General features: G+C 57.5%; 1 protein-coding gene across 1 annotated transcript in view; it reads left to right on the forward strand.

Annotated features, from left to right (window-relative positions):
* The window catches only part of CELSR1 (cadherin EGF LAG seven-pass G-type receptor 1), a 131,853-nt gene that overhangs the window by 73,597 nt on the left and 30,269 nt on the right, over window positions 1-27,987 (forward strand). The window contains exons 4-9 of the mRNA XM_032882764.1: window positions 2,700-2,815; window positions 3,197-3,285; window positions 19,850-20,007; window positions 20,957-21,120; window positions 21,516-21,641; window positions 22,747-22,913. Of these exons, the coding sequence (XP_032738655.1) occupies window positions 2,700-2,815; window positions 3,197-3,285; window positions 19,850-20,007; window positions 20,957-21,120; window positions 21,516-21,641; window positions 22,747-22,913 (820 nt within the window). The remainder of the gene's footprint in view (window positions 1-2,699; window positions 2,816-3,196; window positions 3,286-19,849; window positions 20,008-20,956; window positions 21,121-21,515; window positions 21,642-22,746; window positions 22,914-27,987) is intronic.

Genomic DNA, 27,987 nt, shown 5'->3' on the forward strand with positions numbered 1-27,987 from the left:
TTCCCATCCCCTCTGGTGTCCTTGCCTGTGGGGTCAGGCTGCCGTCAACCCTGGTGCTCTGTCTGCACCTGTCCGCCATTGGGCTGAAGCTATAGGGGCTTTTTGTCCTATATCCTGACATCCCAGGTGCCCAGAGGTCAGCAGGTGCTCGGCCGCTTCTTCCTGGCCAGTGACCTCAAGATGCCAGCTTTAATCAAATAATCAGAGCACCGTGATCCATGGAGCCCAAGTAGGAGCTCGAGGCCTGGCGTCTGACCTGAGGGTGCCGTCCCCTTCCTGGGGCCCGAGCGGGGAGATAGGACACGGGAATCCCCTCGGCCCTCCAGGCCTGCATGGCAGGTTCCTGTGACTGGAGCAGCCATTCTGAGACTCGGGTCACCTGGGGGCCCGCAGTTTTGAGGTTGTTGCTGTTTTATTTCGACCCACAGTCCATGGCTCTGCCACATTCTGTTAGAACAGCCAATGGGGTGGGGTCCCTGTCTGGACCGTGCTGTGAGGACTTGGGGGTGCAGAGGACGTGCCTGGCTTTCGGGGCTTGGCCCGGCCCACCTGTTCCCCAGGCTGCAGCAGGAGCACGTGGCATCCGCCTTTGGCGTGGACGGCTCAGCTGGGCCATGCCTGCCCGGCCCAGCGTCCTGGCTCTCTGCCCACAAGACCTGCCCCAGAAGGGCCACCCCACGGGCACGGCCTCCAAAATGAGGGCTCTGCCGTGGGATGGCTTCGACCGCTCTGTGCCCCACGTGGCTTGACGTTTAAAACATCGTGCTCCCGGGGGCGTCCGCCCTCCAAACCAGAGGCGTTTGTGTCTTCAGGCAGACGTGTCCCTGGCACGTGACGGGCGTTGGTCTGGGGGCACGTGATGTTGACATCTGTAGGGTCGTGGCAACCCTTCCCCCCGGGGCGTGGCAGCAGTCCACGTCACACTTTCGGTAGTGACTGTGGGCGGCTGGTGGGGCCCCTGTTGCGGACTGACCTAAGAGGTGACCGGAAGTCCCGGCGCGGGAGGCGGAGACCGACAGGAAGTCTGCGGCTCCAGACTCAGAGACTAGAAAGTAAAGCATTTGACTAAACATGCGGGGAGCGTAATGGGACGCCCACTTGCTTGTCAGATTGAGTGTTTTCAGGTGATCACCCCTGCCAGCAGCCCGTGCGCTGCTTCCCTAGCGGTGGCCGTGGCGGACATCGGGGCCCCGGTGCCTCCGTGAGTAGATTTTGAAGGAACGACTTCCAGAAACTGTGGAAAATCCTCCCAAAACTTGAGCAGAGGAGCCGCCCTAAAACTGTTCGTTTTAGGGAACTCAGGGAAGGCTGGAGGCCCATGTCTGAGGCTGGTTCAGACAGACGCTCCTGCAGAAACAGAGAAACCAGCCTCGACCCAAAGGGAGTAGTTCTGCCCCCTCAGCCCCCCGATCCAGCCCACTGGGGACCCAGTCCCAAGTTCATATAAGGCACCTTCTAGGGTCTCTGTAAGCGGGTGTCCAGAGGCATGGCTGTGACGCAGGAATCGCTGGGTCTGAGGGGTTGCCCTTCCTGGGACCATGGGGTTGGGAGTAGGACCTCTGAGGGTGTAGCTCTTGTTGAAATAAGTGGCTCTTAGCTCTTCAGAAGCATGAGGTCTGACAGGTCTGTTTGTTTTTCACGAACTGCTTTCTCAGTCACGCTTTCTCTGCACTCACCTGCTCAGCCCATCTTTATGAAGCTCTTCTGTGCACCCCACCCCGTCTTGGGCTCCAGGATGCAGAACTGAATGAGTCATTCCCTCACCCTTAAGGATCATAGGTTCTTTTTTTTTTTTAAAGATTTTATTTATTTATTTGGCAGACAGAGATCACAAGCAGGCAGAGAGACAGAGAGAGAGAGGGAAGCAGGCTCTTTGCTGAGCGGAGAGCCCGAGGCAGGGCTCGATCCCAGGACCCTGAGATCATGACCTGAGCTGAAGGCAGAGGCTTTAACCCACTGAGCCACCCAGGCACCCCGGGATCACAGGTTCTTAAACACAAATAAACAAGCAGGATAAGTTCTGAAATCGACTGCATGATGTGATAGATTCGACGGGGCTGGGGGCACAGTGTGGGTAAAATGAGTTACGGAATAAAGCACATAATAGAGTGTCTCTGGGGAGATCTGCAGAGTGGGGGAAGATTTGGCAGAGGGAGCAGCAGGTGCAAAGGTCCTGGGGCAGGGAGAACTGTAATGTTTGGTAGGAAAAGACCTGGTGTAGGTGGAGTCCGGTGGTGGAGACAAGGGACAAAGGCCCTGTGGTAGTCATCAACACAGCTTCCCTGCATGGGAGGGGACTGCGTACCTGTGTCCTGGTAAGCGCGCGTGGGGGTCCGTTTCCAGGAGCTGAATGTGCCCGCCATGTGCTTCTGTTCGGACATCTCCGATTGGTTCAGTGGCTTTTAGGACACCGTTCGGATGTCGTCTTTTCATATTCTACAGCCCGTGGAAATCAGATTCCTCTGTGCAGTCTGGTTCTCTGCTTCCAGAAAAGAGCATCGCTAAGCAGGTTTTATGGGCTGTCAACCGCTGATGAGAAAGATGAGTGCCCGGGCATCGGAGTCTTCCCTGAGTGTGGCCCGCGCTCGGCCACGGCGGACTGGCCGTGCCGTGTCGCGGCCGCCTCTTGCTTCCACCGCAGGCACACCTTCTGCGCGGGGCTTATTTGTTCTGTGACGTGCTCCTGCTTGGCCCCGCAGGTTTGCCACCCGGGAGAGGGACGCCCTGCTGCTCTACAACGGGCGCTTCAATGAGAAGCACGACTTCATCGCCCTAGAGATCGTGGGCGAGCAGGTTCAGCTCACCTTCTCAGCAGGTGGGCCCCCCCGGAAGGAGCCGCTCCCTGAACCCTGCGCGGGCACCTTGTCGGTGGGAACCACCCCAGCCTGGGCAGCGCCTTTCCGTGGGCTCACCTGCCGCTCCCCTGTTTCCACTAGAATCTGTGCTGGGGGGAGGGGGAGGAATCCAGAGCACACAGTGGTGTTCATTGCGGTGTGCTCCATGACACCGAAAATACGGAAGACATAGCTCAGATTGCCAGGCGGGGAGTCACTGTACGTCTGTCCATCAGCAATATTTGAGAACCTGTTAACTGCGTTATCCTCACTGTCGGCACAGAGCGTTTTTCTGGGCTGTCTTATTCGTGGCCCGCTAATGTGTGTTCTCTCTGACCTCTCCCCCACCCCCCCGCCCGCAGGTGAGACTACGACCACGGTGACACCCCAGGTTCCCGGGGGCGTGAGCGACGGGCGCTGGCACTCGGTGCAGGTGCAATATTACAACAAGGTAGGACAGGCCCCCTCCCCCACGCTTCCCGTGTCTTAAGTCGCTTGTACTCTGCAATTTAAAAACGTCTATACTGACTGGAAAAGTGATTGAGGCAATGAGCATTTGTTGAGGGTGTGTGTGCTGGGGTGGGGAGACTCGGGGACCCCCAGGGGTCACCCCGCGGCAGAGGAAGGCACGGAAGGGGATCACACGTTGCGGCTGCCTGGGCTCGAGTCATTACTGGTGGCCTCGATTCCTGGCCCGTTCACATGTGAACCCAAAGCCCGAGTTATCCTCTCCCACCTGGACATGACCCGAGGCAGAGTCTGAGGGTCTTGGAGGAAATGCTGTGAAGCTGTAGGCCGTTTGGGTTTCGTTTTATTTGGCCGTGCACGGGCTTGTAGGGGACACGTTAAGTGTTTTCATCAGAATGCTCCATTTTCCCTCGCTGTGGTTTTGGCAAACCGCTTTTCTCTTTCCCGGAGAACTCCGGGGCGGCTCCCCCATGGGAAGGTGAGGGACAGCAGCCTTCTTTTGGGCACAGGTGAGGAGATGGTGTCCCTGTGTCCTGGAGGGTCAGCGGCTCCCCGAGGACAGGGCTGTGTCTCCGTAGTGTGTGGCCGAGTCCCTCTGAGCTCTGGGCTCTTCTGTCTGCCTGAGTCTGCCCCAGACGGCAGGACAGATGGGTGGAGAGAGCCTGGGTTCTCTGTATGTGGGTTCTCTGTCCGTGGAATCTGGACCACTTTCCTATATCCAGCAGGAACGATGAGGACAGATTGGTGGCAGAGCTCCTGTGAGGCTGACACTGCCCCTACCCCCCAATGGCCCTAGGATGGGGACTTGGAGTTAGTGGTTTTTCTGGCCTGGATGTATCCAGGCTTTTGCTGGAGTGTCGCCCGTGCCCTTGAGTACAGGGAGGGGAAGGTCAGTGCTGGGGTACCTCTCATTCCCCACCTCCCTAGGGCCAAGAGGTGCTGCCACCAAGCACGTCCCGCCCCACAGTCTGGCCCCTGCAGGCCTCTGAGCCAGTCTGTCTGCCTCTGGGCCTCGCCCCTGTGGTGTTCATGGGGCTGGACGCCGGGGCCCCATGCTCTCTGGAGCCGTGTGCTTCTCAGTGGCTGCACGCCAGCCAGGGTGCCAGTCCGCCTGCTCGGGCCGAGGGGCCCGTTTGGAGCCCAGGTCCTGTCGGAAGCAGAGAAGGCCCAGCTGTGACTTCTGCCTGCTTGCGTGGGAACCCGCCTCCCCGGCCCAGCTGACGGTGTTGGGCTCTGCCGCCACGTCGGCCTTGGCGTCCCCGTCGGGGTGCTGGCACGTAGCATGTTCTGGAATCACCGCGGATGACCCAGCAGCCACGCGTCTCCGTTGGGCAGGGTCGGGACCCTAGTGGGGTCACCTCTGCTTGGGTCCCAATGCGTCACCCTTGGCTGTCACCTGTGTACTGGGAGCACCCGCCAGGGGCCTGCCCACGGGTAATGTCCCCCCGCAGCGCGCCCCCGGAATGTCCCAGAGGAGGGAGCCTCCCGCCGGGAGCCGCACAGGGGTGCGTCCTCGTAGCCTGCCGCTTCCGTTTCCAGGCTGAGCCAGGCCCTCGGCCCGGGACTAGGCCGCGCCTTTCCTGGGGCTCAGCTGCTTCCTCCGTTGCCCGAGGTGATTCCACACGAGGAACCGAGCGGTTGTCGTCAGGCTTCCGTGGTGGGGTTTGCGGGTCACACAGCTGTCTCGTGGGGGCGGGGGAGGGGCGTGTTGTTTCCACAGGACTCCGAGCCTGGGGCTCTTTTTTTTTTTTTTTTTTGAAGATTTTATTTATGTATTTGACAGAGATCACAAGTAGACAGAGAGGCAGGCAGAGAGGGAGAAGCAGGTTCCCCGCCGAGCAGAGAGCCCGATGCGGGACTCGATCCCAGGACCCTGAGATCATGACCTGAGCTGAAGGCAGAGGCTTCACCCACTGAGCTACCCAGGTGCCCCAACACGCCCGGGGCTCTTAACGTGCTCAGACGCGGCCATGTTCTTCGGCGGGGTCTGCAGCCCCGGGATAAGGGGTGAACGTGACTCAGGAAATGGTCCCTAAGGGCTGGTGGCTCTGCCCTCTGGACCCCGGTTCCGTGGTCTGTGCTGACTGTGGCCCTTGGTGCAGCCCCACCTGCCTGGGCCCCCCAAATACCTCAGCCCTAGGCCCCTCCCCTGCGCTGTGCGTAAGACAGCGTGTCCGAGTAGTTCGGGCAGCCCGAGAGGGAGGAATGGTGGAGAGTCCGAGGCCCCCTCCTGCACCCGCCCTGCTCTCTCGCTGCCTGGCTCTGGCTCACGTGCCCTCCTTGACCTCCTGTTTCTCTGAGGTGTGGTCTGCTGTGCATGTCTTGCGTCCTGTGTGGAAACCCACGGCAGCTCCGTGGACCCCCCCGCCCAAGTCTGGCCAGCTTGTCTTATCAGGCAGGGTCCTCAAAGGAAACGGGGAGCCCTCGAAGACCCAGCAAGGGGCAGGGTGGAGGGCGTCCATGAGGGCTGGTGTGTGATCCTGGACGGGGGCAGCAGCCAGGCTGGAGGGACAGGCGGAGGGCAGAGCCCACAAGGACAGAGTCACGGAGAGAAGCCACTTAAGTGGGATAGTGACCTCTCCAGAGGCCCTTCTGAAGGCTCGCCCTGCCTTCCCTCTGATCCCCTGTTGGGCTCCCATGGGCCAAAGCCAGCCGGAAGCCAGACGCAGTGAGGTGGGGTCCATGTGGGTTGGCCTCCCACGCAGGGAACGGGCCAAAGTCTGTTTACTTTTTCTCTGCTTGATGACATCGTAGACGAGAACGTCTTTTAGGGTCATTTGCCCTCCGTGAAGGGAAGACGCGCGAGCGCTGGGCTCTTCCCTGGGAAGGTGTCTCTGAAAGCAGATGCTTTGCACTAACATGTTGGTCTTTGCCGGGTCTGGTGGAGCCCCTGCCGCACCTGGTCTGGGGCGGCTCGGGAGGACTAAGGACTGGCGATCTGACGGGCAGACGTGCGTTTCTTCTGAGGCTATTTTGCAGGATAAACGTGCACCACCAACGTGCAGAAGAGCGAGTGTGCCCGATGGGGAAGGCTGTGCCTCCCCCCGCCACCGGGAACTCGGGCTTGGGCGCGGGGCGGGGAGAAGCACGCTCCTTACGGAAGCAGCTCTCACGTGGGCGTCTCGTCCCTTTGTTTTTCCTGGAGAGACTCTGCGAAAGGGGGTCACACCCTCCCTGGGAGCCTTCTGTGTGCCTGGGGCTACTCTCACATGGGGCACCTTCCGGGGTTCTGGGGAGGCCCCTTGCTCTGCTCCAGCGTCTCTCAGCCCCAGGGCTGGGGGCATAGACGTCATCAAGGGAATGTTCTGTGAGATCCTGGGGAAACAAGGATGGCTCGTCTGCCTTGGCCGTGGCACCGGGGAGTGTCTGCCCAAGCCAGCCGTGCCCACTAGCAGTCTGCAGGGTGACCTCCTGGCCGCTGGGCAGACAAGGACTGTGCAGGGCTTGGGCTCGGAGAGAGAGCCGGTGCTGGGGGCGGGGTGTGAGCAGGGCCGGATAGCCTGGGGATTTTGATGTTGGGGGAAGAAAGGACTTAGGAGAGGTGCAGTAGGTGTCTCCGCCTCGGCACTGTTGACACCTGTCGGTGGTGGCTCAGTCTTCATTCCAGGGGCCTGCAGGGTGCTGAGCTGTGTCCCTGGCTTCTGTCCATTAGTGCCAGCAGCACCCCTCCGTCATGACAACCAGAATTATCTCCCGTCCCTGTCACGTGTCCCTGAGGCCTCAGCAGGGGACACTGCTGCGTTGTGTGGCCCCGTGTTCCCGGACGAGGCGGTGGAGCCCCTTGTGACCGGGCCGGCGGCACGAGCCCTGGTGGGCTTGGCCTGCTCTGGCCCAGGGCCGTGGGGGCTACCTTTTGGAAAGCGCTGGAAAATATTTCTGCAGAGCGCTCTGGCTGAATGGAAACTCTCCCTCCGCATTAGCGTCCTCGGCTTCTCATCAGGCAGAGCATCCAAATGCCTGAGATTCCCGTGACCTTGGGGAAAGGGGCCAACCAGAGCAGGGGTCGTTGGGAACTGCTTTCCCGGGCATTTCTTCAAGTCCCTCCTCACCTCTTGGGTCTGAGCCTCACCTTAGAACTCCAGGTGTCCCGAGGGACGTGGGCGATGCGAGGGGCGGTGCGGAGGGATGGCCCCACACGCCACGCTCTGGGGTTGGGGAGGGCGTGGGTCTGTCTCTGCTTGACTGAATGTTCCAAAACACTCAAGGGCTTCAGAGGGCGAGGTGCGTACTTCTTTCCAACACCGTGCACGTGGCAGCGTTCATAAGGGTCATGTTTTATAGGTGGTGAGGCATCGTTCCCTTGTAGAGCCCGGCCTCCGGAAACGGAGGACTTGTTCAGTAGAAAGGAGGGTCGTGCAAGCAGTGCAGTGTCGCACAGCCATGAAAAGGGATGTGGCCGAGCTCTGTGTGCTGATGTGGAAGATCTCTAGGAACGTGGCTCGTGGGTTTAACAAGGACACTGAAGACCCGGTCGTGGATGGGACGCTTTTTTTTTTTTTTTTAAGATTTATTTATTTGTTTGAGAGAGAGAGACTGCACCCAGGAGAGAACCTGAGCAGAGGGGAGCAGACGAGGCAGAGGGAGAGAGACCCAAGCAGACTCCTTGCTGAGTGCGGAGCCTGACCCTGAGATCGTGACCTGAGCCAAAATCAAGAGTCGGACTCTTAGCCGACCCAGCCACCCAGTCACCCTGGACCGTACACGTTTTAATTTCAAACTGCAGACTTTCAGAAAAGTTGCAAAATTAAAACAAGAACTCATGTTCCCTCGGCCCAGGTGCCCCGTTGTTGACATTTTTCCACTTTCGCTTTATCATTCTCTGTCCACCCTCCCCCAGCACACGCAAGCCTGTCCTCTCACATTGCACCTGTTGGTCCGAGCCCCCTCGGTGGTCACACCTGTGTCTGGCGTCCCTGTGCCGGGTGTCGGCTGTGGCTAATTCCGTCAAGCTCTCCGCGTGTATTGGTTGGCTTTCTGCTGTACCAAGGAGTTCTCTCTTCTTTCTGTGTATTTGTATTATTGTGGTTTCACAAACTCCTGTTTTATTCGATGGATAAATCCACTCCTTTCATTAACCTGACGTGCGATTGTTTCCTGTTTGGCCCACGTCTCAGACGTGACGATAGGGATGCAGGTGTAAGCGCCGTCCGTGCGTAGCTCCGGGCTCTTGGCAGCTTAATGGTTTTTATGAGTGCTCCTTTGCTTTTTGGCAGAAAGAGACATTCCAGGCTTATTTTGTACTTGCTCTGCCCCAACCCTGGAGTCAGCCGTTTACTCACAGGGCTCTGGATCCTCTGCAAGAATGGCATTTGGAAACCAAGGTCGGGGTGCGGGTGTTCTTATCGCTGCTGGGGTGTCTCGCTCACCATCTCTGTCACCGGGTGGAGCTGGGACGCGTAGCTGTGTGTAGGTGTGCACACACCAAAGTTCTGATTTATTTCATTCCTACTTCTTGAAATCCTTGAACTCCATCCCAACACGACAGAGTTAATCTAGTTTTTCCTCCTTTTTTTTTTTTTTTTTTAAGATTTTATTTATTTGACAGAGAGAGACACAGCGAGAGAGGAAACACAGGCAGGGGGAGTAGGAAAGGGAGTAGCAGGCTACCTACCAAGCAAGGAGCCTGATGCAGGGCTCCATCCAGGACCCCAGGATCACGACCTGAGCCGAAGGCAGATGCTTATCGACTGAGCCACACAGGTGCCCCTAGTTTTTCCTCTTTCATGTTTGTAACTCTTTTCTCTCAGTGAGAGACCTGTTCCCATTTTCCTTGATATGGTTATTTATTTTCTCAGTCCACTGTTATTTAAACAATGTGTTGGCCCACTGGGCCACTGACTAACAAGCTGCTCACTCCTTGGGCCTCTCTACCACTGACTTCAGCAGGTGCCAGGAACAAGGGGCCCTAATAGAGATTTGGCTGATGTAATAGATTATTCAGAAAAGAGAGGAAGGAAAGAAGGAAGAGAGTTTGCTTAAGATTTGTTATAAACTTAGAGGCGATGAAATGCAAAATACCAAGATACATGGGGTTGCAGCTAGAGCAGTGCCTCAAGGAAAAGTCATAGCACTAAAACTACTATAAGGAAGAAAAGGAAACTCTCAAATCAGTAATAAGCTTCTACCTTAAGAACCTCTGAAAATAAGAGCAAAGTACACTCAAAGTAGGCAAGCAGAATGAAGGAAATAATAAAGAGAAGAGGAGAAACCAGAGGAGTCAAAAACAGAAAAACAATACAGAAAATTGATGAAACAGAGAGCTTTGGAAAGATCAATAACACTGGTAAGCTTCTAGAATGACTGATGAGAAAAGAAAGACAACATAGTTCCCTCTGTGAGGAATAAAACAGGACATCAGTACAGACCCTGTGGATCTCGACGGGTAGTGGAGGAATTTCACATGCAACCCTATCTACATGCATTTAAGGCCCAGATGAAATGGTCTAATTCAATGACCACATTGCTATTAAGGAAATAGTACTTGTAATTTAAAAACTCCCCCCAAACTCTGCAGGCCCAGATGGTTTCACTGCAGAATTCTACCAAATGTTTAAAGAATGACACCAATTCTATATGGTCTCTCCCAGAAAAATAGGAGAGGAGGGGTTGCTTCCCAGGTCACTGGGCCTTTTGTAGTACCCCGATAGGAAACCCAGATGAAGACCTCACAGAAGAAGAAACCCAGAGGCTGGTGTCCCCTGTGACTCTGAGTTGCTCATGTCCCCCCAGAGGCCCGCACACGGGCGTTCACGGCAGCCCCAGACTGGAAACATCCCAGTGGCCTCGGTGGGTGAATGGTGAAACGGCCCGTGGTGCGCCCCTCCCACGTTATGTGGGCCGTGACCCAAGGTACTCGCAGCGGAGTCCTGTGCTGAGTGACAAACGCCGGCCTCGCCAGCTCATATACCGCATGAGTCCATTTATAAAACATTCCTGAGGTGTCGAAAGGACAGAATTGGAGAGGAGATTAGTGGCTTTCCGGGGTCGAGGTGAGGTCAGGAGGGAAGTAGGCGTGGCTGTGGAAGAACAGGAGGTGGGGTCCCGGGGGCGACAGACCGTCCTCTGCCCTGCCTGGTCAGCTCCTGCAGCTTGACGATGTTCGCTCTCGGGGGAAACTGGGACCGGTGTGTGGGATCTCTGTTATTTTTTACAACGGCACGCGCATCTAAAATGATCTCAAAATAAAAGGCGCAATTAAAGGAGCTTTGAAAGGTAGATAAATGGGTGCTGGTGTGTGCCTATCGTCTCTGAAGGGTGCCCCCTCCCCCCCAAACCCCAAATCCATCAACAGCTTGTATGAGAAACCTTCTGCTAGGTCACAGACCACCCCAAGGTGAGGTGTCTTAAAACGCCAGATAGTTATTATTCCTTGGGGTTCTGTGGCAGAAGCATCGTGGCTTTTTTGGGGCCAGCAGTCTACCACGTGGTGAACAGATCTGGGGTTCCCCGGGCCCGGAATGGCCTCTGTTGCGTCCGCACAGGCGGGTAGTCGATAAATACCGAGCATCAGTGCTCTCAGTACAGAATTGGGGGGCCGTGTCTGCCACCGCTTTATCCTTCGTCTGGGCCTGGAAGGTTCGGTACTCCCCTGAGGACCCAGCAGGCAGAGAGGAAAGCCTGGCGAGCTGCCTCTGTGGGGTCCAGGCCGGTGGTCCCCAAGGGAGGGGAAGGCCCAGCCTGCGGGCGGCCCGGGGGCTGGGACTCACACACTTCCTGTCCAGCACGTGGCCTCGTCAGATGCTGGAAGGTCAACTGATTGGAAACGTAACTCCTGCCCGGGACTCACGCAGCCCCGCCCTGGGGCCTTTGTGTCCCACGGCCTGGCCTGGAACGTCCGCCTGGGGCCTGGGCTCCCAGTCTGGCAGCAGTCACCGTTCTGCACCTGCCACCCGCCTCAGGCTCCCGCCCCTCCCAGCTTTCCCTCCCTGCCCTAGGCTCGCTGCCTTTCCTTGCCTTTGCCCCACCCCCGGGACGAGGACATTACTGACCAGGGTCCTCACATCCCTCCTTGGAGGAGGAAATGGAGGCCCCGAGCTAGGCTGTGGGGGCCACAGGTGGGCCAAGCAGGTCCAGTGCCCACGGGTGGCTTCGTGGATCCAAGGGATTAGCACGGATTCCCAGAGCCTGGGGGTTTGTGCGTGGCCCAGGGGGGCCAGGGGCCTGGGGGTTGTCTCTGTGCTGCTGTCCAGACTGGGGACTGAGAGGGGCCTGTTAGGGTCCCAGCAGGAGCAGGCGAGGGTTTGCAGGAGTGTATGCGTGCGTGTGAGCACATGCATGTGTGTGCTAATGGACGTGTGTAGTCACAAGTGCGTGAGTACATGTGAGTGTGTAAGTATGCATCTCCTTTCTCCCGTCGTCTGAGGCGGCTTTCTGCAAAGGTGTCCTGGGGGGAGTGGGTTGAGGGCTGAGCGCACCTCAGCGACCCTTGCGTGGGACCCTGCAGGCTTCTGCTCACTGCGCTCCCTGCCCCACCTGTCGTCCAGATGGAAGTAGCCGGCCATCAGACCTCTAGACCCCACCGTGGAGGGCCGTGAACTGCTCATCCAGGGCCTGGAGGTCCCCCCAGTTTGGTTGAGTAAAGCCCCCCAGAGAAGGATCATTACCCCAACTTTCCAAAAAGGTGTGGTTTAAACTTTAGGATCCCCTACCTTGAGCCCTTCGCTTGACCCCCCTCGGAGCAAATCTGCATAAACTCCCTGGTTCCCAGAAAATCCCGGGGAGCCTGCTGGCCAAGCTGGCCGCAGAGCTGGGACCGGACCTCTGCTGGCAGGGACAGAGGTGGAGGCTCCTGGCCCCCCCGCACAGACTGGGGAGCTTTTGTCTGGGGTGGTGAGGGGCTGGCACCGTGCCCAGTGGATCTTGTCCAGAGCAGAAGTCACCCCCTCAGAGATCACTGGGGCCTGGAAGAGACGCTCAGGACCCCGGGCCAGCACACAGGCCTTCCAGACCGCGGCCCCAGCGGTGCCCCCGCTGTATACGTCCACAGAGCAGCACAGGGCTCCCTTTTAATCTGTGGCAGGAGTTGTTCAAGAACTAGACTTGGACATCTTGCCTGAGGAATAAGGTGCTGGTGTGATTTTTTAATTTTTTTTAAAGAAACTCTAGCGTGAGCCCTTGGTTCTAACCCTTGTTGAAAATCTTCTCTTTTTAACGCCCCCAAACACGGAGCATCTTGGCCCCGTACGGCATTTTCTGGGGCCGCTCCAGAGAAGAACCAGGGGCTTCCCCGAAGGCATGGTTACGTGCAGGCTGCAAATTGCTCCTTTTTTCTCCAAAGACATAAAGAAAAATTTTTTTAATTATAGGAGAATATTAGGACAACAATACAAAGAGAACTACTGCTTGTACTTTATTGGGGGGGCACTTTTCATCCCATCTTTTTAGCAAACACGGCAGCAGGAAACTTTGGGGGAGCGCCCCCCACCCCGCGCCCTGTGCGGAGCCAGACCTCGCATACAATATGCATTTAGTCCTACAAGGAAGGTGCTATTTTTACCCGTTTTACAGATGAGTCTGACGGGTAAGGAAGTCAGGTGACTTTCCTATGTGGGGTGAGGATGTGAACTCTTGGCCTCTGAGAGGTGATGCTCATCGGAGGCTGTGGACACCGCTGTCCTGTGTCCCATGCCAGCCTTCGCTCTCATGGCTGGGCGTCCCGTTGGCATGATACCAGCTTCAGGCGCTCTGCAAAGGGGCTCACAACCCCTTCTCTGTCCTCTTCCTGAAGGACGCTAGAGGTGGTGGCTGTGAAATTTTCCAGTCCCTGGAAGAGGCTGCCCAGGCACCCAGTGGTAGGGACCCTGCCCCCGGCCACTAGCAGGGGAGGGAGTCGGGAGCCCCTGCCCACTCCCCAGCCGCAGCTGGTGCAGGAACTTGACCTTGTCTCCGAATGCAGAACTGTCTGCCCCACCTGGTGGCCAGTCAGTGGCCTTGCCTAAGGGCCCAGTCTGGCCGCCTAAGGAGGAAGCTGTGTCCTCAGGACAGAGGTTTCTAACCTCCATACAAGAAACCAATCAAGAAATCAAGAGAGGTCTGGGCTTTTTTTTTTTTTTTTTTTAATCCTTAACGTTAAGCTTGAGGACTACATACTTTCATACCTTAATTTTGGGAAGCTTCTGCTGGCCACTGAGTTTTTACCCTAGCCCCTCACTGCAAACGCGGGGAGGAGGAACAGGGCAGTGAGCTGTAGCTCAAGACCCATCTCCTGGCCTGGGCCGTGCGCACCAGCTCCGCTCGGAGGGCGGGGCAGCCCGGTTCTCGGGGAGCAGGCTGTTTTGTCCTCGTGGAGATACAGAATCGTGTGCCGAGTTCCAAAGACGCCCTGGGGAAGCCCATGTCGTCCGTGTAGCTCACGGGCAGATCCGATGCAAGTGGGCCCGACGTTCATGGCGCCCGTGCATGGGTCTGACGTGGCCAAGCCTTGTTTGGGGATCTGGCATGAGCGGACAGGTGGGGTTCCTGCAGCAGGGACTTGCTTGCGGGGTGGGGAAAGCAAGGCAAGTCAGGGTGAGAAAAATCAAGTAGCCTGGGGCTCCTGGGGTGGGGGGTGCTCCGTTCTTTCAGCGTCCGCCTTCAGCTTAGGCCATGATCTAGGGTCCGGGGGTTGAGTCCCCTGTCAGGCTCCATGCTCAGCAGGGAGGCTGCTTCTCCCTCTCCCTCTGCTCCTCCCCCCACTTGTGCGTGCACTCTCTCTCTCTCTCTCTCTCTCAAATAAATAAATAAAATCTAAAAAAAAAAAAAGTAAAGGAGACATCAAGTAGCTTAAGAGCTTTAAGAAGAATCAAAGGGTGCGGTGATGGCAAATGGTTGGGGCTTGAGGTTAAACCCCCCAGATTCCTTAATCTGTCTTTCCTCCATCCCTTCTCTGGCCCTTTCTTGTGTAGAGCCGGGGTGCATCCCCGCCAGCACCTCGCTGCCCCAGAGTCCGGAGCACCTGTGTGCTGGCTTGCCTGGGGCAGGGATCCTGCCGGGAGGGCAACAGGGAGGCCACACCCATGTGGTACAGGTGGGGAAACTGAGGCTCAGAGAGAGCGGTTTCCAACTAGACCGTGGTCTGCTGCCTGCCTACAAGCGTGGGTACTCCGTACGGCCCCACTTTGGGCCTCCCGGGAGTCAGCACCTCGGTCTCGTGTTTGAGTCCCTCAGCGTCCCGTCGGGGGCCCCCTTAGGAATCTGGTGTGATCCTGGAATTATGTGTGCTTCTGAGGATTTCTCTCCTCATGAGCCCATCTTCCCATTCGCTTCGAAGAAATGCCGTGCCTGCTTCCCAGGAAGGGCTGTTCGCCTGCGAGCCGGGACTGGGGTTGTTTGGGGGGGCGATCCGGCCCACGTTTCCCGGGGTAGCGGCTGTCACCCGCGGGCTGTGTTCAGCAGACCCTCACGTCCGATCCGAGCCTCCCTGCCTGTGAGAAGTGACAGCTTGGTACATGTTCAAGGCTGCATTTTGACTCCTTATGACATTCCCAAAGTCCACCCAAGTGTGAATTCTTTGACGTGAATTCTGGTTGATCGTTTCTGACCCAGAGCACGAATCCATTTACTTCCCAAGACTTGCCGCGCCTGGTGTCTGGTTTCGAGGCGCCCCCATACTGCCTCCCCCTCTGCGTCCAGCACTTGAAACCGAACCCCACGAGCCTCCCTGATGAGGAATTGTTTGCAGCGGGGTAAAAGGCTGTAGAAATGTGAGCACTTCGTAAGACCCAGCGCTTTTGTGCAGGCAAGAAAATCTCCACCAGCTGCTTGAGAGCATCTGAATGGAGGCGCATGGGGAGGGTCGGCATGTAGAGAAAAAAATAAATTGAAGGAAAAAAAGAAAGGGACAGACCCTAAGTGATGACTTCTGATTGCCTTACTGAAAATCAAGAACCTGGATCTGCGCGGAGTCGCAAAGCTTTTTGCTTTCGGGTGCCCTACCCAAAGCACATGATGGCCCTCTTGGTTTTTCTCAATTGGTGGCAAGGGTGAGCACGGTGGGGTCTGTCCTTGCTGGCCCCAGTTCCACCTGCCCAGTGGCCGGCTCTGCTCAGGGCCCCCTGTGCACCCTTGGCGGGCCCTCCTGGCTGGCTCATGCCTCTGGTTTGCCTGCTTTGCTCGGACCCTATGTGTCCAGGCCAGGCTGCTGCAGGTGTGGGGCCCCCCGAGGTCTGGCTGGCCGCCCCACCGGGCAAGCTGAGCCCGGGGAAGAGAGAGGCAGGGATGCCAGCCTTCGCCCTGCCTGTGTCCAGCCCCTTTCTAAAGTGAGAATTGTTGCCACATGACCCCTCACTTCCCGTGTCTTTTTCTTGTGTGCAAATGCATGGCGAAGGTTCGCAATTCTTAAGAATATTAGAGACCGTTTGTTTTTGTCTTGTTCTTTATCTCGTTCCTCTGTACCCGTGCCAGCAGAGCCCCCGTGAACTCTCTCATTCGCCTGTGCCAAATCCCCACGTCCGCGCTCTGAACGAGCAGCTTAAACTGTTCTCTCTTTTTCAAACACGAGAGCTGGACACTCGGAAGCCAGCGGGGGCTGCCATAACGCTCCGATTTCTGCTCCGCGGGGAGTTCCTTCCACACACTGGCCGAGCCGGGTAGATGTGCTTTGTCTTCCGTTGGCAAGAGCAGATGACCTGAGCCCCAGTCCAGTGCTCCTGCCCGTGTGTTCGTCTCGCTTCTCAGCCTGACCCGGGCTGCCTGCACCCCGCCCGCCCTGACCGAGAGCCGCTGCTCTTTCCCTGCATTTTATTGCGGGTGACGGTCTCGACATGCAGGCCACGAGGTACATTTTATCCCCACTTTCCAGATCACAATGGGAAGGAGCTTCCTAGTGGTTGCCCGGGTCGATTGCGGCCACCGGGGTCGAGGAGGGCAGCTGCCCATCCAGACAACCGCAGTTCACATCACGTAAGAGGAACCGTTGTAAAGTGAGCGTCTCAGTGCCTCTCAGTGCGTTTGCGAACATGGTGCCACCGCCACCTCCGTCTAAGTCAGAGATCTTCCCAGTACCCTAAGAGGAGACTCTGTACCCCCCAGCACTGCCTCTGCATCTCCCCCAGCCCCCAAAACCTCCGGGCTGCTTTCTGTTTATTGATCTCTGTGTCCTGGACGTTTCACATCAGTTGAGTCCTGCGACACGGGACCCTTTGTGTCCAGTGGCTGTCACTTCGTGTCCTGTTTTGGAATCTCATTGTGCTGTAGCTGCCATCACTGCTCCGTCCCTTTTATTTTTTTAATTTTTTAAAAAGATTTTATTTATTTGACAGACAGAGATCACAAGTAGGCAGAGAGGCAGGCAGAGAGAGAGGGGGGAAAGCAGGTTCCCTGCTAAGCAGAGAGCCCGATGTGCTCGATCCCAGGACCCTGGGGTTCTGACCTGAGCGGAAGGCAGAGGCTTTAACCCACTGAGCCACCCAGGTGCCACTGCTCCATCCCTTTTAAAGGCGGCATCACAATTCCGTGGAATGCATAGGCCATGTTTTGTTCATCCATCCTTCTGTGGACGGACGTTTGGGTGGTCTCCCCTCCTCACTATCGACTATGGTGCTGCTGTGGACATCCGTGAACAAGTTTTCACGGGAGTCCCTGTGCTCAGCTTCTCGGGTCTGTCCCCAGCAGGGGAGCTGCCAGGTACCACAGGGACTCTTAGAGGAGCACCCCCCACGTGTCCCCAGGCCCCCGCACGTGCCTCTCCCAGTGTGCCCCTCATGTTCTGCTGTGGCGGCTGACCACACGGTGGCTGTCGGCATGTGGGGCAGGCGTGGCAAGTCGCTGCCCCCCGTGCTGCGTGTTCTGGGGCCTGAGAAGGGGCGGGACAGTGGGGCACTCTGTGGGGCACTGGTTCTCCCGGATACTTCACGGTGTCTCTCCGGCTGGTCCTTTTCGTTCCCCATCTAAGAATGCTCGCTCTCATGGCTGGAAGGGCCGTCGCTTCCGACCTGACCGCCCGTGAGTCCGGGAGTGGGAATCGAGAAGCGGGTGTTGGATGGTGTTTATCAGACCCTGTCTGTTGTCCTGAAAGCCACGCTTGCTGCTTTGATGAAGTGACACCAAGCTCTGAAGTCTGTCTTCGCGGGGGGCTGTCCGAGTCAGCAATTGTGCTCTCAGCGCAAGTGCTGGCGTTCGCGGGGGCCTTTGCCTCCTGTAGTCCGTCCCCCTCCCCCCCTCCCCCCGCTGCTCTTGCTTGGATCCTGGGACCTGGCCTGGTGCCGCCGGACAGCCGTTTACAATGACCGCAGTCTCGCGAACGGTAACTCAGCCTCATGAGAGCTTTCCGAGGATAAATGCCATTTACGTCCTCAGAGAAGTCTCCCACCCAGCCTCCAAAATGTAAATTATAAGTTGTAAAGATAATGCGGGGCTCGCACGGCCTGGGGACGGTTCTTCCCGAGGATGGCACCTAGCACTTAAGCAGCCCTTAATAGGCACTTGGACGTGTTTTCCAAAGCACGCTGCTGTTACAGAGCGAGAAAACAGATTATTTTTTATACTCATCTCACTGTTGCTGAACCAAAGCTGGAATCTTTGAGGATGTAGCGTCTCAGATCTTGTGATCTCATCAACTGATATAGAAGAAAATGAAGAAGATTATCCAGGAACCAAGGTACTGGGTGGCCTGGTAAAAGCCTCCCTTGGATTCACCCAAGAAGGGTTCCTGGGACAATCATGTGTCTTCTATTGATGTCACTCTCGAAGTCCCTGTAACATAGAGAGGACAGGCATTCTAATATAAAATGCTTCTTCTGTGGGTAGAGAAACCGAGGTTCAGTGATGAACCTTTTCTAGTCAGATGGTTGGCTGAGAGGGAGTATAAGGCTCAGCTGGGTTCACCATGTACAGTGGTGCAGGCTGTGCACTGCACAACACAGGGGAGGAGAGCATCACCAGGATGAACAGAGCAGCCCCTGGCGTCACAGTTTGGCCACCTGGCTGAGCTCCTGTTATCAGCAGCTCCTTGTCCTGCCTTCTAGCCCAGTGTCCTCGATCCAATAGGTACTTCTTTACTCCTTTGAAGACCTGAAGATTTCTTTTCGAATGAACTGTGCAGTTGTCATTTCCTTGTTAAAAGACATGGATTTAATTAATTTAATTAAATTAATTAATTTAATTGATTTAATTAAATTCTCCTTTTTTTTACACCTGTTTTGAATACCATTATAAAGAAGTATAAAATTGCACCGTATTACAAACTCAGGCAGACCCCAGAGCTCTCATGGGGACACCAAGTCTTGTTTTTAGGGGCTATGGGAAGGGCTGTCGGGGCCGGAAAGCACGTCCCCTCTGTGGGGAGGAAGGAGCCCTGTGTGCCGTGAGCTGATTGGGAGGCCTGGAGGCACTTCACCTGCACCACGGGGGTTAATCCAGGCCCCCTGCTGCGGGCCAGTCTTGTCGTCACCCGGGTTGGACAGATGGGGACCGTAGCTGGGCTGCCTGGCCCAGCCCGAGCCGGCTGTCTGGCTGCCCGCTCCTTTTCTAGAACTTTGAGACCTGTGTGCTTACATTGTTGGTGGTGTGAGCAGGCTCCCCGGCCCAAGCCGGACGCTGTCCAAGGGCTGTCTGGAGCACGTGCTCAGGTCCTAGAGGGGCAGTCCAGGAGACTAGGGGGGTGCCCAGGGACAGGGTGGGGCTGCCTGGTGTTGCTGTCATGGACACTAACCCCAGCCTCCTTGAGAAGGAACCCTGCTTCTTCCAGAAGTGAGCCAGCTCTCTCCAAAGCCACCAGTTGGGGAGGAATTCTTATAACCAGCGCTCGGTGGGGAGACCGTGTGTGGGAGGCCCTCAGGGACGGCTGAGGAGGGAGAAGCTCTGAGGCAAGTGGGGCTTGGCCTTGGGGCAGGAAGTGTGCCTGGCTTCCAGTAAGGGGCACAGGGTCATTCCAGGACGAGGGAAGACCTGGCCCAGGAGTGCCTGGGGGCCCAGGGGGGTCCACTCTCTAGAACGTGAAAGTGTGAGTGGGACCCAGGTCAGGAGGCATGTGGCCGCGGGGCCAGCCATTGCTTGGACGCCAGGCAGAATATGGGGAAGGAGGCGTCTCAGGGCTGTGGTGCTGGCTGCTGTAGAAAATTCACAACCGGGTGGCTAAGGACACCAGAAATTATTCTATGCTGGTTATGGAGGCCGGAAGTCCAGGATCGAGGCGTCAGCAGGGCCGAGCTCCGTCCGAGGGCTCCAAGGGCAGGCCCCCCTTTGTCTCTCAGATGAGGGTGGTGCTGGCGTCCGCTGGGGCTCCTTGGCCTCCCTCTGTCTTCCTCCGTCGCCACACGGCCTTCTCCCAGGGCTCTGTCTCGGCCTCGTAAGGTTCCCAGTCACATGGGACCAGGGTCCACCGTGCTGCACTGTACCTCATCTCTGCTAATCACACCCGCAGACCATTATTTTTCCCATGGAAGGTCACGTTCCGAGGTGCTGGCAAGGACATACATTTTAGGGGTGCCCAGTACAGCTGGTTTAGGGAACTAATTTAAAACAAGGCTGTCCACACGTGGCCTTCCTATGTCCTCAGTGCCTGTGCGCGGGTGGCACGTGCCCGCCGGTGGGAGCACATGCTGATGTCTTCTATCTTTCTCTTCCCGCAGCCCAACATCGGCCGCCTGGGCCTGCCGCACGGGCCATCTGGAGAGAAGGTGGCCGTGGTGACCGTGGACGACTGTGACACGGCCGTGGCTGTGCGCTTCGGCAGCCTCGTCGGGAACTACAGCTGCGCTGCCCAGGGCACACAGAGCGGCTCCAAGAAGTGAGCATCCCGGGAGAGGGGAGGCCCAGGCACCCCCCACCCCGCCATGACTGCTGCTCCCCAACAGGGTCGTCCAGGGCAGGACCCTGATCAGATGCAGGGCGCCTTGGACTCAGCACCCCGGCAGCCCCAGTCCAGGCTGAAATCAGGGTCCCTCCCTTCTGTCTGAACGTCAGAACCTTCTAGAATAAGTCCCCTTACCACTTCTGCCAAAGTAATGGCCAGGCCAAGTCTGGCTTACAGATCCCAGAGACCATGGTGTTGCCAGCCCCAGTCCATTGGGCATGGGTCCCTGCGGTCCGGTCCACCTCCCTCCATTAGATCCTGGAGATTTTCTGCGGATCATGCTAACTCAGAAATGGACCCACTAACGCAGACAGCCGTCAGGCCGTCCCCCCAGCCAGAGCGACGGTCCTGTTCCTTTCTAATCGTGTTTTGTGGCATATTTGGCAGTAAGTTTGGAAGCCCACCATTAGACCACCCAGTCTGTGCCGAGTGTCCGGAGCGGTGCGGGGAGGTAGGGTCGTGCCCACTTTATGGATAAGAAAGATGTCACCAGACAGATTAGGCCCCTTGCCCGAGGCCATGCAGATGCTCATGCAGAACCAGGGTCTAGTTTGCTGTGAGCTCAAGGTCATCAGAGGTCGGAGGGGATCGTGCCACTGTTTGTCATGGGCTGGACTGGCCGTTCTGCGTGGGCCGGACTGGCCCGGCTGCAGATGGGACTCCGTTTGCATGTGACTTGGGTTCGAGGGGCTGGTGGTAGCCCTGGAAGTAGGATCTGGCTTTTGTGTCCTGGCCCGTTGGCCGCCTGCTTCCCTGTTCAGTTGTCGGTGCTGGGTGTGTCTGGTGGCAGAGGCCACCGTGATGGGATGGCAGCATCGGGACCCCAGCGCTGCCTCTGGCTAGCCAGACACAGAGGCTGGACAGGTCGGCTTTGCATCCCCAGGTCCCTGGACCTGACCGGGCCTCTGCTCTTGGGTGGCGTCCCCGACCTGCCTGAAGCTTTCCCAGTGCACAATCGACAGTTTGTGGGCTGCATGCGGAACCTGACCGTGGACGGGAGGAATGTGGACATGGCCAGCTTCATTGCCAACAACGGCACAAGGGCAGGTACGGCGTGGACGGCCACGCAGGGGACGGCCACTGCCACAGCCGGGCCATGACTGCTTCTTAAGCCGAGCCTGGGTTCCCCTAGCTGTGGGCCTGCAAGTGGGGAGCCCCGGCTCACGGAGGTGCTGCTCCAGGGGCTGGGCGTTCTGCAGAGTGCGATGCGGGATGCCACGGGGCTGGGCAGTGCACTCAGGTGTGTCCCCTGGTGTCCCCGCTGGCTAGCAGGATGGGCCGTGTGTCCTGTGCCACTTCTGATGGTCTTCCAGCTGTCGGGGGGGTCTCAGGGCAGCCTGCCTCCCCTCAGGGCTGTTGCTCATGGGGCTGTCTTCCCACCACACCGACCATTCCCCTGCGACCAATGCAGTCCCCTTGTGTTCCCCCCTCTGTGTCTCCAGGCTGCGCTGCTCAGAGGAACTTCTGTGAGGGGACCTGGTGTCAGAATGGGGGCACCTGTGTCAGCCGGTGGGACACCTACCTCTGTGAGTGCCCACTCCGGTTCGGCGGGAAGAACTGCGAACAAGGTGAGGGGCTGGCCTGGGGGCCTGCCCAGCCTTGGGGCCTCGGGGACCTCACTCTGGGGCGTCTGGGCTCCCACAGTGGCGTGCGTGTCCTCAGGCGTGGGCCGCAATGGGGCATAGGAGCACATGCAGGACCCGGCTGGGGGGTGTGTGCAGGAAGCTGGGCGGCAGCTGGGCGGACGCCCATTCACCCCAGAGTTCCTGTTATGGAGACCGTGAGCCCAGCCAGAGAAAACAGATGCCAACGCTGGGTTCAAAAGAGCAGGAAACAGACAGCCCAGGGCTGTTGCCCCCGGAGGCAGCCCCCAGTTGGCGTGCCCTGTGTTGTCATCGGGCTGTCCCCTCAGGGGGGTGCCCCTATGTGACACCTGGGGTCTGGAGACAGTGAGGCCCACCTGGCACCCGGTTTTTCGAGTGTCACAGACCACATGAGGCTCTCAGTCCACCCATTGTCACCTCCCTGGTCTCCCCCAAAATGTGCTGGAGCCCTTGGCTGGCCAGCAGCCTCCCCACCTCCATGCCCATCGCCAGGAATAGAGCAAGCGACAATGGCCAGTGTGCCTGGGGGTCGGAGCCCACGCGGACACAGATGAGGGCTGTTTAGGCTGCGGGGTTGAGGTGGGGTGCCGGCACATGTGTGTGGTAGTCACGGTATGCCCATACTGTCCTGCTGGGGGACCCTGCTCCTGCCCCCCCGGGTGTCCCACCCAGTAGGTGGGGGGTGGGACACGTGGGTTGTGCTCGTAGCCCCCCAGCACTCCCATCTGCTGAGCCCAAGGATTCAAGCCACCGGGCTGTGTCTGCCAGCCAGCCCGAGAGCCCCTTGTCATGCCCTGGCCAGGACTGAGAACCTCCCCCACAAGCCTGTCTCCCCCGCCCAGGAAGGTGGCAGGTGACCCGGGGGTGGGCTCCTGGAAGCCTGCAGCTCCCGGACTCAGGATTGGATGCTGGACACGTGAAGTCCGAGACTGGCCTTTGAATTGAAATGAAAATCCTGCCCCCCCACCCCCGCCCCCCCGGGGGCCCGCCCTGCCCCCCCCCCCCGCAACTGAAGAAGGTTCCCTGCAGCATGTCTGATGTCCAGGGCCCTGCACTTCTGTGTCCACAGTCATGCCGCACCCCCAGCGCTTCAGCGGGGAGAGCCTCGTGTCCTGGAGCGACCTGGACATCACCATCTCTGTGCCCTGGTACCTGGGGCTCATGTTCCGGACCAGGAAGGAGGATGGCGTGCTGATGGAGGCCGTGGCAGGCGCGTCCTCCAGGCTCCATCTCCAGGTGAGGGAGAACCGCGCCCCCCCTCCCCCCCCGGGCAGCGGCGGGGCTGGCGTGCGCCCGAGGTGGGCAGCCCGAGCTCCCAGGCTGCACACATGGGCCGCCGGCACCCAGGGGCAGGGAGGGGACCTCGCCACTTGCCGCCCCCTCTCTGCCCGCACCGGCCGGGAGGGGTCCCCAGCGAGAGTAAGAAAGGAAACACGAGCCTGCTTTCCCAGCAGGCCGCACAATCTCGCCATTCATATGTGAGAAGAGCGCAGGGAATCCGGCGTGCAGCTACGGTTCCCACGGGGGGGGGTCGATTCCAGCGTTTTCTTTCTGACTTTATCGCCGAGATGGAGTAGGTGCAGGGCTGGCTGGACCCATGGCCCGGCCTCTCGGCTGCAGAACACAACCAGGGTGTGTTTTAGATCCTGGCTGTGGCCCCCAGGCGTCTGGCACTGGAGGCGGCGGCCAGCACCTGTGGGCGGGGGCGGGGATCCCCGAGGCTCGAGGCTGCGGCCACGGGCTCAAGGGGGCCGTGTGGCCTGGCACCCTGACGTTCCTGGGTCCTCCCGAACTGGGAATCCCCTTCTGCGGGTGCTGTCTTAATCTTTCTGGACTTTACTGTTTTGCTGATTTAAAACGTTGGGTAAGCAGTTGCTAAAAACCTTTAAAATATGATGTTAACTTGCCATCCTCCCTGGTTTTTGCTCCACAAGCAGCTCCCCCTCGCGTCCTCCAAGCTCCGGGGACATTTCATTTGGGGGAACAAGGGGCGTTCCTGCAGGTTGTGCAAGTCACCCAGCGACTCCGGCGGGCGGGCCGAGCCCCGGGCACTCCCTCCCGCGCCGCCAGCCTGGGGTTTGATGGGCTGCAGGGTTCGGGGGACTCTGCCCCGGCGGGGCCCGGGATGCAGACCCGCCGTCTCCCGTCTCCGGGCGCTTTCTGTCTGCAGCAATGAGGGGATGGGAGGTTCTTGAGCAAACCCTCTCTCTCTGAACACCCTCGACTGTGTGCCACACCCCGGGCTTCTCCCTCCGCCAGAAAGGCCACCTTGTGACCCTTTTCAGACCCTATCTGCCTCCCCATACGGCGGCGGCCGGTGGGACCCAGGATTAGAAGGAATCCCATAGCCAGGTTGCTTTTTCCTGCCTTTCTTCGGGAGTTCTCTTCAAGTACGTGTACGTGTCTATGCATGTGTGTGTGTTCACATGCGTGTCTGCGCACGTGTGACGGAGGACCCGGGTGCACGTGGCCACAGGGGTGCCAACCCCCTTCACACAGGTCCTCCATGGCCTTCAGCCACGCTGAGTGTCCGTCCAGACCGAGCTCCCCTTCTGCCTCAGGGCTGGACTGGCTCTGAGCTCCCCACTGTGCCCCAGGGTCGGTCTGCCCAGCCGTGACGGCTCCCCCAGCGGTGGGGGGGTTCCTCATGGAGCTGTGTGTCCTTCCTTTCTGCTGTCCTGGGCCCGGGGACTGCACGTCCTCGTGCAGAGTGGACTTCCGTCCCCAGGCAGAGCAGGCCGTGCTGCGGTCAGAGAAGGTCAGATGTGAGATGGACCCCACGGAGCGTCCACCCCCGTCTCTTTTCGTTCAGGGAAGCCTTGTTCCCTCGTCACCCAGCCTCTGTGGCGTTCACATCACCCCCCTCCATCGCTCCTGTGGGCTGCCTGCCTGGTAACACTTGTGAGTGGCGGGGACAGCAGACGGGGACAGCGGGCGGGGACAGAGGCACTGCCCGGTGCCTCCTGTGAGCTCTGCGTCAGAGGTCAGCAGGGGCGGGACCCACAGACCCGTGAGGACAGGGTCTCGGGGCCGTGACTCACCCTGTGCGGGCAGGGGGCTGGGGGCCACAGCCCCCCAGCAGAAGCCTCTCTCCCCAGACCTGCCCTGCTCCCCTGCCCGCCGGCTCAGCCCCAGCGCGAGCCCATTCAGGTCACACTGAAGGTGCAGGCTGTGTATCCCATAATTACAGCTGTCACTGTGTTCCCCTTATTAACTCGTGATTTCGTAGGTTTACCAGCAATCCCAGAGGCTAGCTCTGGGCCAGCACTTGGCAAGCTCAGTTCTGCCTCGGGATGGTATTTTTCCTCTGTGGTTGTTTCACTGTTGGAACAAATTAAATTGGCTGTTTTCGACTCAGGTGATGAATTAGAACTTGCAGTTTGTCATTCGGCAGTGGGGGTCTCTGTAGGAAAAAAGTACGCTATCAGGAGGAACCAACAGTGAAAGCCAAAAACTCCGGTGTTGTTTGAGTAGTTACGTTATGGATAGCTAATCCAAAAATTTAGGGTTTTTTTTTTGGCCGGGGACTATGGCCAGCTCCTCCCCTTGGAAGTCTGGGTGGCAAGACGAGTGGCCTTGGGGGGCATCCTCCAGACCCTCCAGACCCAGAAGTCCACTCCAGGGCCCAACTGGTAAGCTGGGCAATACGGGCATGTTCTGCATTATTTCTACGTGGCATGTCTGAAGGCAGGCCTCCTGCAGGCTTGTGAGCTCTGTGGGGCAACTGCGTAGGTGTTCCTGGCGTCCGCGGCAGCCCAACCAGCTACAACCAGCTACAACCAGCTACGCAGTCATCCCGCAGCCCACACAATTCGGGTAATTGCTCTCAGGCGCCCTCACTCCGCCTGCATTGTCAAGGGGGATCACCTGCCTATTGTCGAATGATCCTCTCCAATCCGGCAACAGACTGGAGGGGGCACGCAGTCGCTGCGCGTGGGCCTGGGAGTCATGCTTTCGCCTTTGTCCGTAGACAGATGTCATGTTTATTGTTGATCACTGGCCTTGGGCTTCTGTCGGCAAGGACGGTGAGAGAGCACAGCCAGGGGAGTGAGGGAGGTTGACTGCACTCCTGTGGACAAAAGGAGACAAGGCATAAGAAGGAGAAGAGTTACCTTCTTGCTGTCACGCCTGACTAAGACTAAAAACCCAAACACATAATTAGTTGCATTGTCTTTATAATCAGTTGAAAATACCTTCTGTTTTCCCATCATGATCTCTTTCTTAATCTGTGGGGTACATAGAAGTGTTTTGGGGCGCCTGGTGGCTCCCTCGGTTGAGCGTCTGACTCTTGATTTCAGCGCAGAATGTGATCTCGGAGTCTTGAGGTCGAGCCCCGTGTTGGGTTCTGCACTGGGCGTGGAGCCTGCTTGGGATTCTGTCTCTCCCTCTGCCCCTCCCAGCACCCGAGCTTATGCACACTCTCCTTTTCTTTCAAAAAAAAAAAGATTTCTTTTTAAAGATTTTATTTATTTATTTGCAAGACAGCATGCACACGTGCAAGCGGCGGGGAGGGGCAGAGGGAAAGGGAGCAGACTCCGTGCTGAGCACGGAGCCCAAAGTGGGGCTTGATCCCACGACCCTGAGATCAAGACCTGAGCTGAAATCCAGAGTTAGACGCTTCACTGACGGAGCCACCCAGGCACCCTGGGAGTACGTTTCTGAATCAGCAAACAGGTGGCATTTTCTAGTAAATCATTTTGTTGTTGATTCCGGCGTAGCTGCAGGTGGGAGAAGGCATGCTGTGTGACTCCAGAGCCTCGAAGTGCGTGGCACTTGCTTCCCAGCCCAGCATCTCATCTTTCTTGTGAATGTCCCACTGTACGATCCGAACATGTGTTCTGCAGTTGGGTTCTGGATACATCAAATGAGTGAAGTTTGCTAATTGGGGTGTTCGGACCTTCTTTGTCATTATTGGTATTTTTGGTGGTGGTGTTTCTCTGCTCGGTTACTGGGAGACGTGAATTGAAAAAGTTTGCAGCCCTCGTGGTGGATTTATGTCTTTGCCCTTTTCGTTCTGTCAAGTTTCACTTTGTACATTTTGAGGCTGTGTTATTAGGTGCATACAAAGTTAGAATTGTTTTGTCTTCCTGGATGAGCAGCGCTGTCATCAGTATGAAAATCGCTTTTATCTCTGGAATTTCTTTGTTTGCCGTCAGGTCTCCTTTGTGTCATTCCTCGAGCTACACCAGATCTCTTTCGGTTGGTGTTTACATGATGTCTTTTACTTTCAGCACTTCTGAATCTTTACATTTTAGGCGTGTCTCTTTGAAACAGTGCGTTAATAGTTGTTTGTGTTTTTCTAAACTGTTCTTTGCTTGATATGATCTTTCAACACGAGGATCTTACGTGAGTTGCACTGCTATGTCCCCACCTTCTTACACATCTTCAAACTGGCTGGCTTGAATCTTGTCTCCCGAAATAGAATGTTTATCCACAAAAATAAGAGTCTAATGGTCACCCGAACTTGTTTCCTTGAAAGTTCTGTGGTTCCCATTATTGTTCTCAAGTCTGTGTCTGATGACTCTATTTTACGGATCCCTGGGCGGGGCGGGGGCGGTGCTCTGTTTCCAGCCACTCTTGGTGTTCACGCGCACTGTCTTGTCTCCTCCCCAGCTGGGCTATTTTTGATTGAGTGCTGAACATCATATCGAAGACAGTGAGAACTGGAAACTAGAATGGTGCTGTCCCTGCCCCTCACGTTTGCTTCCAGCAAGCCCCCCCCAACCCTGACCGGGCTCTGAATTCCGGTTTTTATCATCCCAGCGGCGGGAGACTGGAAAGCTCTGCTCAGCTTCCAGCCTTCGCTGTGTCTTCCAGAACCAGCCGCCAACGGATAGCAGAAGCGGACACCCCAAGTCCGGTCCCGCAGATTGCCGTCTTCTACCTGGTCGTGGCTCCGTCACTCTGCCTTGAGTCACTCTGACGCCTTCAGACGGCGATGCTTTAGTGTCTGTCTCGCGGTTCTCGGTGTTCTCAGGGGGAGGGCTGGTGCCAACTACCAAGTCCCTCGTTAGGGCAAATAAGATCCTGGCGTCGCTCCTGGCTACGTTTTCTTCGAACATGAACACCCTTAGGCCAGTCACTTTGCCAGCAGCTGTTTTTTTGTTTTGTACAAACACATAAACGTGGTGGCCTGAATCCCGTCTCATAAAGTAGAACTCACGCCTCCAGAAACTCCAGAAATAAGAGCTCGGAACCGCACCTGGGGTTGTTCCTAGTAATTAAGTCCAGTGGGCTTTATTTTACCCGGTTCTGTCCACCTTTGACCCTTCTTGCCCCAGAAAAAGGCATGTAAGTCTGAAGAGTGATA

The sequence above is a fragment of the Lontra canadensis genome, unplaced genomic scaffold (genome assembly GCF_010015895.1).
Source record: "Lontra canadensis isolate GAN:19392208 unplaced genomic scaffold, GSC_riverotter_1.0 scaffold84, whole genome shotgun sequence".
Taxonomy (NCBI): Eukaryota; Metazoa; Chordata; class Mammalia; order Carnivora; family Mustelidae; genus Lontra; species Lontra canadensis.